The sequence below is a fragment of the Setaria viridis genome, chromosome 3, assembly GCF_005286985.2.
Source record: "Setaria viridis chromosome 3, Setaria_viridis_v4.0, whole genome shotgun sequence".
NCBI lineage: Eukaryota > Viridiplantae > Streptophyta > Magnoliopsida > Poales > Poaceae > Setaria > Setaria viridis.
Window position 1 is genome coordinate 28407022 of NC_048265.2, and position 14067 is coordinate 28421088.

The following is a 14067-nucleotide window of genomic DNA, read 5'->3' on the forward strand; positions in this document are numbered from 1 at the left end:
CACCAGATGATATGAGACACAATTTTTTGAGAGAGAAATTAATTGCATTTGTTCTTATAAACAGTAGTATTCACTGACAAGTATCACTGTCACAAGCTAGAGATTCAATATGATTCCACTTTTTGTTCCTTCAGAATGAATTCGAGTACTACCTGTTACAAAATGAGCAGAAATAATGTGTGGGACCTCGTTGGTCATAAATATTGGTTGGAGGACGAGTGCCAAGCTAGTACAACAGACAAGCAAAAGACCAGTCGCAGTCAGTACGCATCCATAGAGACACAAGCATATCAAGCAAGCCTCCTCACCTCCCTTGCAACTTCTTCCTCGTCTTCCTTTTTCCTTCCTCTTGTTAGCTAGATTCTCAGATTCACTCTTATTGTGCTTCATATATAGGATCAATTCTGATGCCTCACCTCTACGTCTAGGATTTTCTTTAATTTTGAGCTTTTCCTCCTCTTTTTTTTTTGTTAAGAGCTCAGCTGTGAGGTCAGTGTTGTATGATGGATCCAACAAGGTACTGGATGCTGAATAGTCTAAGTGATCAGAAGGAGCCTCTCTTTACCACCACAATCGCCGTCGGCAGAGGAAGTAGCAGCTCAGCATCCTACTACGAGTCATGGGAGGAACGTGCCTTTGCTGAGGACTCTGCTGGGCCTCTCGGAGGTTGCATCTGGCCGCCGAGGTCCTACACTTGCAGCTTTTGCGGCCGTGAGTTCCGGTCAGCCCAGGCACTCGGTGGGCACATGAACGTGCACAGGAGGGACAGGGCAAGGCTCAAGCTCGCTGGGGTGGCTGAAGATGGTGGAACCGATAACCAAATCGTGTCAGACCATCAAAGCTATTTGATCCAGCCATGCCCTCCTCAAATTGCCGCTTTGCAGCAGGCCTATGGTGTAAAACCTAGCGCTCCTAGCACTGAGACTAACCCTAATCTCATATGCAGTGTTCTTCCGCGTCCTTCTAGATCTTATGTTCCAGTTGCAGCCAAAAGAACTGTTTGGGGAAAACAAGTCTTGAGTAGTCCACTTACCTCCCTTCAAGCTTACAGTAATGGTTATGGTAAGAAACAGGTGATTCTAGATGCTCCTCGATTATCCCAAGATCATCCTAAACCAGCAGAAAGGATGTGTTCTAACACGGAATTGCATGGCGAGAGATGTGAACTAAAGCTTAGTGTTCTTGGTTGCCGTACAAGAAAGGATTTCGATGCTAGTGATGATGATGAGATTTTTCAAGTTACTTGCAAGAGAAGAAAAATTGATTTGGTGGCATCTCCTTTGGTTCTGTGTTCATCGCCCGGAAAATTTCAAGAAGATGACAACTATGATGGTGATGACAAGCCAAGTTGTGCAAAGGTACTAAAACTTTGTCCTAGCTCCCCGGATGAAGAATTAGATCTTGAGCTTAGGCTCGGAGAAGTGCCAAAAACAAAGTAGAGATTCTGTTCATTTCAACACTTCTATCTGAATAATCATGAAAATGATTTGTATTTATTCACCTTTCCTTCATATAAGTGTTCGTTTGAGCGATTAATTTTCACCCTATTTTGTTTCCATCTTTGAAGTGTACATGTCCCTAGTTCCATGATTTGACTGCACAACTTCATTGTTTCTCTTCCGGAATGAAACTGTACTTGAACTTTGATAGGAGCTCACAATGGGTTTGCCAGATGTTGTAACAAGACGTTGAACCCTACTTTCATTGTTTTTCTGTAGTTTCCATAACAATAGAGTTTTTGGTTTACTCCCTTGATCAAACAAATTCCATGTGATAACTGAACAAATCTCATCATAAACCAGGCAATAAACGCTGTGGGTTCATGTAGCATGTAATGCACATCTAAATTGCACAAAGCTGTATTTTCTACTCTTGAGAACAGCATTTTTCTTGTATAGTATGAGCAAATATTTACAGCTTGGCTCAACTTCAGTTTTATTGTTTCAATATGGGAGTTCTAGAGGACAGGTAGCTATGAATAAATTTTTTGAGCACCACCCGAGAAGAAAATATATGATTGATCAAGTCAACCGGACAGTTTCAGTTATTTATCGTCCACACTATTTAAATAAGTTACTATTCATATATATACGTCCAAGCATTGAGTTCATATTTGAACTAGGGAAAATATCAGTGTAGGATCGATCTTTTAAGACTCTAATTAACAGTTGAAATTTAATTTGTTCTAAATTATAAGGATTATGAAGCTTGGTTAGCGTCAACTGATGCTTCGTATCTAAGGCTGATTAGTGATGTCCTCGTCATAAGGCCGTTAAGGTTATTTGTAGCATAGACGAAATAATGAAAATTAATTTGCATTATTGCCTGCACTATCAATCGGTTATTACTCTCGTGTGTGTGTGTGTGTGAGAATGAGAGAGAGAGAGAGCATGCCGTTCTTGCATGGTGAGCGAGACCATCTTCAATTATGAGAGAGAAATAACTTGGATCACAACGTACAGACGTTTCTGACTCGAGTGTATGGAAGTGAGGGAGAAAATGTCATCTTACCTTCCCGTGCTCACTAATTAAGCCCTCACTGACACATTCCAGCAGCGGAACAGAAAATTAAGCAATGCACATGCATGTGATGCCAGAACGCCCTCTCTAGGATATATTTCCTCTGATGCCTGTATCAGTACTTGGATTCCATTCTCCACAGTACATATTCCCTCTTCTCCCTTCTCCATGCAACTCTTTTGTTTGCTTCCTAATTTTCATGGCAATAAGACAAACATATATACCAAAATGACATTCTTATAGCGTTTTTGTCCTCAGCTGATAGAGTAGTTTTAGCGCCTTGTGCTTAGCTTTGTTCCCTTCGTTGGCTTGCATAAAGGTGTCTTAAGCCCATTTCGATCTTTAAGTTTTCCTATGAAAGAGAAGTCAAGTTTCCCTGTGACCAGCAGATCATTTGGCAACATGACATGCAGCACACTGCACACACATCCAACAACGTGCATACACAATGCCCTGGGCAACACATTGCTAGTTGGATTTTAACTGCAAAATTCAATTCAAAGAGAAGGCTAAGAACGCATATGCGCACGTTTATGCTTACCCAGGGAGCCATGAGCAGCTCGAGCGCCTTAGAACGAACCCTTTGTGCATCCATGATTTGCATTGCTGGCTGCATGGTGCAGCAAGCTTTTGCATATCTGGGAAAGTGGAAAGCAGAAAATTATAGTATAGGTTCCTACAGATTTCTTAAAGCGTGTAAGCTGCGGCAGATGCAAATATGCTAAGTACAGATATGCACTACACTGTGCTTGTCTTGCTCCTGAGCTGGTTTCGCGCTCCCAGACAAGCTTGGTCACTGAGTTCACCAGCTTTTCAAGTGTACTGAAGCGTTGTCTATTGAGTGTTGGAGGTAGTTTGGTTGTTGGGTAGTCATGCAAATAGTATATAGTATATGCATGTGCACATGGTTAGAGGAATGTCGTCTTTTAGCCGCAGGACGTTGCTCTGTGATCAACTGTATTGTATGTCGTTATGTGGTGCAATGGAGATCATTGGAATTACTGCCTACCCAGTTATGTGACGAACAGTGAACAGGGGCTGTGGCTATTGATTAGAGGGGATTATATATCTTGGGGATGCTCGGACAGCACTATGTAGTACTTGGGATGTGTTTAATAATCATGCGGGGGAGAATATGGAATCAAATGCACCAATTGCCACTGTTATCTTTAATGCAAACAATGGTACTGGAAGTACACGATAGGGTTGCCCCAGTGAACAGTGCTGGGGTATTAACATCTAGTACCGAACCGATCCCAAACCTCACTTTAGTTCTGGACTAAATAACCTGTATTAAAGAGGAGCATTTAGTACAAGTTGGGGATCCCAACCGGCCACGTCGCCCGTGGTCGAGGCCAATTTAGTACCGGTTGATAAGAATATTTTTTTCTTTTCTTTTTCTTTTATGTTTTGGTTGTTTCTTTATTCTAAATTTATATTTTGTATTTGTTTCCTTTACGTATACTAGTTCTAATACACTAAGGTATATAAAGTTGTATTTGATATATAATATTAAATTTGAGATAATATTATCTATAGACATCTTGTACATACACATATATCAAATATTACATTGTTGCATCAACTTTTCACATTCAACATTTGTATGAACTATTGTGAACCATTTGATCTATCATCATGGAACTCTCCCGTTGGATTACTACTGTCGGATTTAGTAGCCTGGCAGTCCACCTAGGGGTACCCAGATGGTTGATTTGTAGGCAGAGAGGATCGCAAGACCATGAACTTGATGGTAACGCAAGGCACGAGACATGAAGATTTTATATAGGTTTGGACCGGTAGTGTAGTGTAATACTCTACGTCCTGTTTGGGGGATTGTATTGCACCTTACGCTCTGGTCACTACAAAGTTTTTTCACTAGCGCAACGGCACGAAATCGTTGCAATAGGGGTCATTTCGTTGCAATAGGGGTCTATTACAACGATTTCGTGTCGTGGCGCTAAAAATCATGTCGTCATGTAAACTAGCGTTGCAACATGCTATTACAATGACACAGGCAACCGTCGCAATAAGGTGGCGTTATTGCGATGACGTGAAGTGGATATTACAACACCCATTGTCGTTGCAATAGTGGCTATTGCAACGGTAGGGGTCGTTGCTATAGAGGCTATTGCAACGACATTGCGCTGTTGAAAACAAGCGATAATGCAACGCAAGAATGTTGTTGCAATACGAGATCTATGCTGTTGCAATATGCTAACAGGCTATCTCAACGAAATACTAGTCGTGGCTATATGCGTCAACCCTATCCCAACAAAATATGGGTCGGCGCTATATGCTCAATGGATATCGCAACAGCGAGAAAGCATCGTAATAGGGGTACAAGGTATCGCAACGATGTACGTGCTGTCGTTATATGCTTCAACCATATCGCAACGGAGTATGTCGTGGTTATATGCGTACAAGGTATTGCAACACAATATGGGTCGTGGTTATACGCTCAATGGATATTGCAATGGAAAATATGTCGGCATCATATGCTTGTTGGTCATTGGCTAAAATGGAAAATCCAAAACAATAATTGATGGCACATATATATCATTAATTAAATCAATCCATCATTCATGCACACCATTCATGATAAAACAGAATATTTGACACATGAAAATACTCTTGTCCATTCATCCACATGACTTCCATCCCAACATTCATGATAATCAACTTTGCGTCAAGGTCTGATTGTAACCTGTAGTCAACCTTGAGTCTTATTGCCCCTCCGTAGCTTCACTGGCCTGCTGAAGCGAAGAGAAACAAACAAGTGAATTAAAACTTGTGAACCTACTTTGTCTTGGAATCAATATGTAGCAATATTGAAAGCACAATTCCAGTTCGTACCAGTTGTACTTTCCTTTTCCCTGCTCGTGTTTTAGCACCAGATATAAGCTGCTGTGTACTAATGTATGATCTGGATCCTGCAACAGCTCCTACACCTTTACCGCGATTATCATTGAATAGACTCTTTGCAACATTGGCAGTTTTAGCATTTTTGGTTAGAGTCGAAGTGCTATTTTCGGTTGTGACGATGGTGCTTGGAGCATTCTTGATCTTAATAAAGTTCTTGGAACAATGTTAGCTGAAATATAGTGCAAAAAAAATCAAGATTGGAATGCTTGTTCGATGTTGTTACCTGGTTTGCTGCTTCTTGACTATGCACTACTTGTGTTGCAGCAAGGTTTTCCTCAGTCCTCCCAGCTTCTTCGGGAGTTGTATTATTGTTGGTTTGAGGGGTATGCTGCACAATTTAAAAGCGGGCAGGCAAGAGATTAGCGACATATGTATATATATTTTCAATCAGATCCAATTATTGTCGATACCTAGTTCCTAGTTTCTTGGCTATGCGTACTGGCCTAGCTTCAATGTTATCCTCGCTGGTCCTAGCATCAACTTTAGTTGTATTATTGTTGTTTGCCGGGGTACGCTGCGGATTTTAAAAGAGGGGAGGCTAGATATAAGTGACATTATGCAAATTTATAACACAACAGAGATAAACCTACACAAATCATGTTCTGGTTACCTCTCCTAGTAAAGCCTGATGATAAGGCGCGATCATTGTTTCAACTTCCCCCATCAATTCTTGTCTAAGCGCGGCTTTAAATTGTTCTCTCTCTGTTTTCTTTTCAGCTTCCTGCTTCTACATTTTTTCCTGTAACTAACATTCTTGTTCTTCGAGCCTCTCCATTCTCTCCTAAATCATTCTCTCCTCAAGGGCTTCTTGCTTTCGTTTGGGATTCGACAAGTAACCATGGCCACGTGACCTGCTGTATTTGGCTCATGTTGTTTCCACGTACGTTTCCTGGAAAACTTGGTCTTCCTTAGCAGGTCCAGAAGTGTGACTTGTTGGTTCTTCTTCATCTGATTGTGCTAGAGATAATTTTGTGCTTGTACTAGTCTGATGGCAAGAAATAATTAATTGTAACATTAATTTGGTCATGGTTTCATACCAAAAAATAGCTGGTAATGTACAGGCAATGTTATGATCAAATTAGCACTCAGTACTCACATAAATACTCTCAACCAACTGATTTGTCCATCTTCCTTCCCTAGTGTGAGTAGTCTTCTAAAGTTCCAAAAGCGGTGGCTCAACACCAGTTACTGGATCTCTCTATGATTGCAACATTAAACGCCAATAATATATCATTGTGTAATGTACTAAAAATGGAGAATAAGTAAACAAATCTTTACCTTTTCCCAACTCCACTGCGAGAAAGGTTTGGAACTCCCCGAGTGAGTTGTTCTCAGCATGCCGCGATTCGAAGAGTTCGTGCTGCTCTTATTCTGCACAATCATCCCATAAAGTAATGGTTAGCGATGACAAGTTGAACTCATGATTGTGTTCTTTTACATACAAAAGAGGTTAGCAATTGAGAAGTTGAAGTCCTTAGTTGCATAGTACATGTTCAAATAGTGCCACTCCATAATGTCTATGTCTTTAGGCTTATGTTTCATTCTCTCATCATAATTGTCATATGCCTTGTATGTAGAATGCAAAATGGATCGCCAACTTTTGTAGCGTCCATTGGCAACCTTCCATATCTTTTTTTCGAACTCCCAATGGTCTCAAGGTCCCAATTATCCTAGTTCGAAAGAAAATTTGTTATGTATGCTACATTCATAATATATGTTTCCAAGAAAATAGAGGGAACAAGACTAATATATATAAAACATTATAATGCAGCATGAGGTGGCCATTGACATACCATTACAGATTCTGCGATATCCTCCTTAACAGATGAACACACATCTTTCCAATTTCTAACTCCAATTATTGGAGCCTTCTGCTTTGTATACAGAATAACCTCATCCACAAAGGTACGTTTATTATCTCCATAGGGACCACCTACTTTTTCGGAAAATTCGATTTTCAGTTTATTCTGCAAGCCACTCTTCGATCTCTTGGCCACCGCAGCTAGCCCTTTCAAGCATCCTCAGCCAACTTTCTTGTCACCTACTTACAATCCAAAAATAGAAACATATATACATTAAGTCGTGCACAATAAGAGCATAAAAAACTGCAGAAGGTGTGAAGAATTTACAACCTTTTGTCTACTTTGGTTTCCTAGCATGAGTTGGCCATGCTGTGGCGATGTGTCGCTACACCATTGCTTTCCTCACGTACTTCTGTAGGCTTTGCTTGACCTCTATTATAAGCCACTGAACAAATGAAAAATGGGTGCACTTAATGGATTGTACAATTTTCATCAAAAATAAGAATTAGTTCAGAGGAAAAAGGATTTACAAATATCTCTCAGAAGGCCTTTGTGCCTTAACCATTCAGAGTATTTTTTATTGTATCATCCCTGTATTCATCGTATAGACCTACAAGTTACCAACACATACAATTATGTGAGTACATTGTACAGTTATAGACACATGTGCATAGTGTAGTACAAACAGCATACATACCACATTCTGGGTCTTGGGCATCAAGCCAATCTTTGTATTCATCAATGACACGATCATTACTAGAATCATCATCAGGATCACTAACATCATCAGACTCATTCACCCTTGGTCGTTTGAGGGGTGTAATGTTGACAACTCCAACCACTTCTTGTTTTGATATTATCAACCTTAGTTTCCTTTCTTCGGATGATTTCATGTTCTCAACCAAGCACTCTACATCTTTGGTGTAATCAATTGGCAGGACAGATGCATTAGCATTTCCTATTCTCTTCTTGTAGTAGTAGTAGTCCCGCAGACCAAAGCCAAGTTCTTCTTTCAAACTCAGCAACCAGACTAAGTCTACTTGTTTCCTGTCAAATTTAGTCCTAACCCGGCGCACTAATTGTCCATCTGCCCCCAAGCAATGTACCGTTACCTCCCACTCACCTGTCAACTCGCATGATCTGTATGTGCACATAGATATCAAAACCCCGCATCAATGAATGAAGATGCAGTACTACTAGTGCTATGCGAAAAAATAATCAGTAGTAATCAGATCTGTGATTTATAAAAGCATGCACCAATAAGGTAGCATCAAATTGATTATACGCATTAATTATTTACATATTTTGTGCCTTAACTCTACAAGGCGTTAAAGGTGGATGCGAACCTGTAACATCAGTCTTCAATCTCGGCCTCCTCCTCGACTACGACTGTACTTGGTCGTGTGCTCCGTTCTGCATCGTCGGTCATGGAAGGAGAAGGATTCGCCATGGATGGAGTCGCTTAGGCAGAGAGGAACCGTCGCCCCCCTGACGCAGCAGCCGTACTTGGTCGTGTGCTCCGTTCTTCATCGCCAGCCATGGAAGGAGGAGGAGCCGCCATGGATGGAGTCGCTTTGGCAGAGAGGAACCGTCCTCCCCCCTGACGATATTCTCCATCGCCAGCCATGGAAGGAGGAGTCGCCATGGAAGGAGAAGGAGTTGCCATGGATGGAGCCGCTGTTTTGGGGGCAAGTGGGGAGGAGGTTGAGATATTTGAGGATTTCTGAAAACGTAGGAGGGAAACATTGCACTAGTACTAAAAATTTGAAGCACAACCTTGGCGGGATGTAGTGGGTCCCACCTGTCCTTTTTATTTTGGGAGCGTTCGACTGGACTTATAAGCCGCTGAAAAGCTGAAACGGATGATTTGTTGTGAGAGAAAAATATTGTTCGGGGGCTGATAAGCTAGCTGATAAACACTGTTCGTAGTTTTTTGCACTCATGTTTGGTTTCAACAAACCTATCTACAATTTGCACTCATGTTTGGTTTCAACAAACCTATCTACAGTTTTATCTAAATTTGTGCATTTATTATTCATGAATGTGGGTTGGAGGATGCATGACTATCTCACCATGTACCTATGATCCCTCAATTGAAAACGAAGGAGAAATGAGCCAAATTAATCACAAACATAGTTTCAGCACCACAAGTTGAGCCAACCAGTCATGAAAATCATCAGGCAAAAGCAAAAGAAATGATAAAGCTATGCTACTTCACAGCTGCATACAAACAGAGAATTACTGATCGATCCCCATTCTCTTTTAGAACTCCACAATTTCGTGGCGTATCCTGCAGTCCTCGTTGCAAAATAGCGCAGCTTGTTTGTAGCCCTTATCCTTGCCGCAGTCGCCTCGAGTGCACGGGAAGTCACCCCAAACTGGTGCCGATGGAAGCGGTTCACCATGCATGCACCATGTAACACTATTAACTAGGTAGGCAGCCTCCTTGTGGCACACCCGGCAGCCATCATTGCACAACCTCTTTGGGTCTGCGCTCCTGATCGCCACCAAATCATCCTCGCATTTGAGGTGGCGGATGTACATCTTCGCGATGTCGTCGTCCACGGCGCCGGCGTTGTTCGTGTACAGCATCAAGGCTTATAGATAGGCCCCCACATTTTGCCCACCCGCCGCGGCGTGTGAGAGCTCGTTGAGGGATGGGTGGGTGCCGGCGAAGAAATTTGCTATCCCTTTGAAGGTGCAGGCCTGCGGGTTCGCCACACCAACCACAAGAGCGAGGAGGTTGTAGTACCTATCAGGATCAAGCCACTCCAAACCCTCCATGTAGATTCGTAGCATTGCCACGTGCTGTCCGACGGATGGGTCGCCGCACGCACGTTCCATGACCCTGCAGACCGCCTGTAGGTTGCCGAGGTCTTCCATTGGCTTGAAGGAGGTTGCAGCAATGTCACCGGCGATAATAATGAGCACCTCCATAGGGAGGTCTGTGAGCAATAGGCATTGCCTCCCCGATGCCATGAACGTGGAGAGGTGGAGGGTCACCAAATCTAAGAGGGAATGGTGGAAGGGGGTGACGGCAGGCTACAAGCTGAGTTCTTGAAAAGCTTTTTTTTGCGATATGGCGAGGAGACTGCGGAGAGGGGCACAAGAAGAGTTATTGATATTCCCCGCTGCCGGTGCCTTGGGAACTGCCGAACAAGAAGCGGAGGAGACGAGGAGATCGGGCGGCACAGGCTTTTGTCGGGTATGGTAGGCAACCACGCGCTGGAACAGGCCCCGCAACAACTTCCCAACATCCCGTCCCATCCCGTCCAGTTGCTGTTCATTTCAGTTTTCAATCACGTCCCATCCGATGATAATGCATGGTCTTGCAAAAATTATGAAGAAAAAGTATTAACCGCACCCATCCCAATCTCATAGGCATACAAAGGGGTACAGTTAGCATGGTGTATGCATGTGTATGTGTACATGCATTCATAGGCATACGTTGTGTATGTGTTTTGTAAAAAGAAAATGATGTAATCGCTTATGTCTATATCTCTTAAAGCAATTTATTTAACTATAATGCAATTGAGAAAACAAGAATCATCGATGTTGAGCAATTTTGGTTTGTTGTCTCATGAGTGGCCGCGAAATGCTTCAAATAGTGCAAGGTTTTATTGTATTGTTTCCAAGGATGCCTCATCTCCCATGAGCACACAACCGCTGCTGTTCATTTCAATTTTCAATCACGTTCCATCGTACTGTAGGTGAGGGGACGGGGACATAAGGAGGCATCGCCGTTTCTCAAATACAGGCGATCGTGTGACCGTATGTACAGCAACAAGCAAAAGATACGCTAAATTCATAGTTTATACTGAGATTTAGAATGAGAACACGTACATGCACAGGATGGTAACAAGATCGATCTTCATTAACCACATATATAGTTCCAGAGGTCGTCCATGGGCCGGTCCGAGGTCGCAGCGATGTGGATGGCGATGTCAGTGAGCACTTCCACCAGGTGTGTTGCCAGCGACGGTTGTTGCTAGTTCGCTGCCATGAACGCGTGCTTGAGCGACGGATGCTACGATGGAAGGAAAGGGGGCACGGTGAAAGGAGGCGTCGGGGGGGAGGGGGGGCTATAAAATTAAAAGCCCTTTTCCATCGTGGAGATAAATCGAGCGGCGGGTATGGCAAGCGTCGGCAACAGTGGTCGGGAACAGGATCCATACGTGATTTTGACATACGTATAGCCCTGCTAATTGGGTTGTAACCCAAGTTGTAACCCCACCAATCCATTCTCACAAGAAAATAAATATAACCAAATCTCCATCATCACACACCACACCACCCCAAACTTTCCATTACATAAGTTATACAAACTGCTTGTCAAATATGGTTACAACCCAATAAAAACCCAGTAGGTACCCAATAAAAACCCATTAGGTAGTTTTTTGTTTGACTTTGTATGCAACTCTTGACACGGAGCCCACATGTTTCAGTCAATTTCTCTAAAATTTTAAGGTGTGAACACGAGGTTTTAGTTTTAGGCTCCGACTCTTGACAGGCGAGGCTCTAGGTTTTTATGGATTCTTAACGGGTCTCAACCCTGGGTTGAGAGCCTTTTGGACCCCAAAATACACAATACCACACACCCCAAACACCATCTAAACTATATGTTTCTAAAACCCAAACCAAACCATCTATTAGGCCAATCCATTACAAACCAACCCAAATGAGCTTATTATAGAAACTAAACCAATAAAACCAATAAATCCAACCCAATTATATTAATAGGGCTACATACGGAGTACTAGTATGAAGTATTTAGTATACGTCTGTTGACTACTACACACCAAGATGCCAACGTCACATCAAGAGTTCAATTATTCACATCCCGATCTTGATCTGAGTCTGTAGTTTTGGAAAATTGGTGTGTACGAAAGACGATGAGTTTACTTTGCATTCTTAGATTTCAAATGTGTATCGTATAGGTGTATCATATGTATGGCATACTCTCTTAGTCCCAAAAAGAATACAACTCTCACTTCCCGAGGAGTCAAACAGTTTCAAGTTTGACCAAATTAATACAAAAATGTACTAACATTCATATCTCGAAATTGATTTAGTTCGAAACTATATTATTACATGATTAATCCATTTATATTTATTTTTATATCATTAATGTTAATACTATTTTGTATAAATTTGGTCAAATTTAAAATTGATTGACTCCTCAAAGAGTGAGAGTTGCATTCTTTCTGGGACCGAGGGAGTATTTAAGCTTCAATATATATATATATATACATAATATATATATATGGCATATATATGATATAGGTGTATCATGTTCAATGTCACACCTTCTTTGCCTCGAGGTGATTTCATATGGGAGCTAAGACAATGTTTCGATGCCAATTGGTAATCATCCTCCTAAATGATAGGATTTATCGCACAAACCTTCTTGATGTTTGCGGGACATCGTCTTTACCAAGGTTTTGGGTTCGTGACACCAAGATACACTTATCTTTATATTTGTATTTGTGATAAACCAAGCTAGTGATATACACTTACCTTTGTATTTGTGACAGCATCTCCAGTCATGCATGCACATTGTGTTAGGACTTAAGAAAATATAAATTGGAATTGTATAAAGCAACATGAAAATGAAATTGCGTTGAAACTACCTCTACAATGCAAAATTTCATGGTGTAGTTTCATATTCACTACATGCAAGACACAAACTGTGTTGGTAACTGTGCATACATGATTACATCTAGATGAAACCCCTCTTAAGGGCAGTCCCAATGGTGTATTGATGATGGTTTCTATCCTCATTAAATGACTTGCCACGTAGGCAAAATGCTGACATGACAACGTAATTAATGAAGAAAGAGAGCAAAAATCCTAGAAATGGTTTCCTCATGAAGAAATCAGGTCTTCTCTTCACCCATTGCACCAAGAAACCATGAAATCACCATTGGGGAGAAACCACCAGTTTCTTGGGGGCTCGTGCCACACTCCCATTGGAGGAAGAAGATAGAGTTGGGAGAGAGAAAGAAAAATAATTATTACTCAAAGGCACCAGCCTGTTTGGCTGGCTGCTACTGCTCGGCAGCAGTTGCAACCCGCACACAGCACTGCAGCAACTGCTGCAGCACACACGCAGCAGGCTCAGCAGTGCAGCAGCTACTATAGATGATTATTCTTGTGGTATGGAAACCACGTCAGTTTCTTCCATCGGGACTGCTCTTACCTCTCTCCTCATTAACTCACAGCCACATTTATCTGGAAGATGACGCTCTGCCTAGTGCACCATTTTGTCCTTGAGGGGATTCAGGACGCAAGCTGCAGCATGCATAACGCAGTCCTACCGCACGACTACGACTCACATTACACAAAGACACAGGCCTAGTACTCAAAATCTCTGTTGACTAGCAACACTTTGGTGCGGCTCCTTGGAGCTTTGGCTCCTCCTGCTATTTCACTATTCACACACTGTACCAACACTGTTCATCGAAGTCTATTTTCTCTCTCCTCACCTTCTCCAACACAAACCATGTAGGCCGGTGGAGCCAAAATTGTGCAGAAGCCGGCGCACCAAACTGGACCTGACATTACACGGTGACGCAAGAAAACATGACACGTCCTGATATGGTAGATGGTGGACATCACACATCAGTATAAATTATGAAGATAGCTTTCGCATGTTTCGTACCTAGCATATCATATACTATGGTCTTTGTGACAATGACCAAGGGACGATGTAAGCAAAACGAGGTCACACAATGCAACATGGAATATCTAAGCAAGTAAAATGGTTTTTTTCAGTACCAATAAATTATTACATCAACCTAAGACATTGATTCATCACTAG

The 14067-nt window shown here is 42.0% G+C and overlaps 1 protein-coding gene across 1 annotated transcript; it reads left to right on the forward strand.

Annotated features, from left to right (window-relative positions):
* Positions 1–207: 207 nt before the first annotated feature.
* LOC117850478 (uncharacterized) lies at positions 208–1595 on the forward strand. The gene has a single exon (XM_034732301.2). It carries the CDS (start codon positions 501–503, stop codon positions 1437–1439), a length of 939 nt encoding a protein of 312 aa, XP_034588192.1. The 5' UTR covers positions 208–500; the 3' UTR covers positions 1440–1595.
* The last annotated feature ends 12472 nt before the right edge of the window (positions 1596–14067 follow it).

Bases quoted from the DNA above. Each gene is read 5' to 3' on its own strand.
- LOC117850478 (XM_034732301.2), top strand. From the start codon at position 501: ATGATGGATCCAACAAGGTACTGGATGCTGAATAGTCTAAGTGATCAG.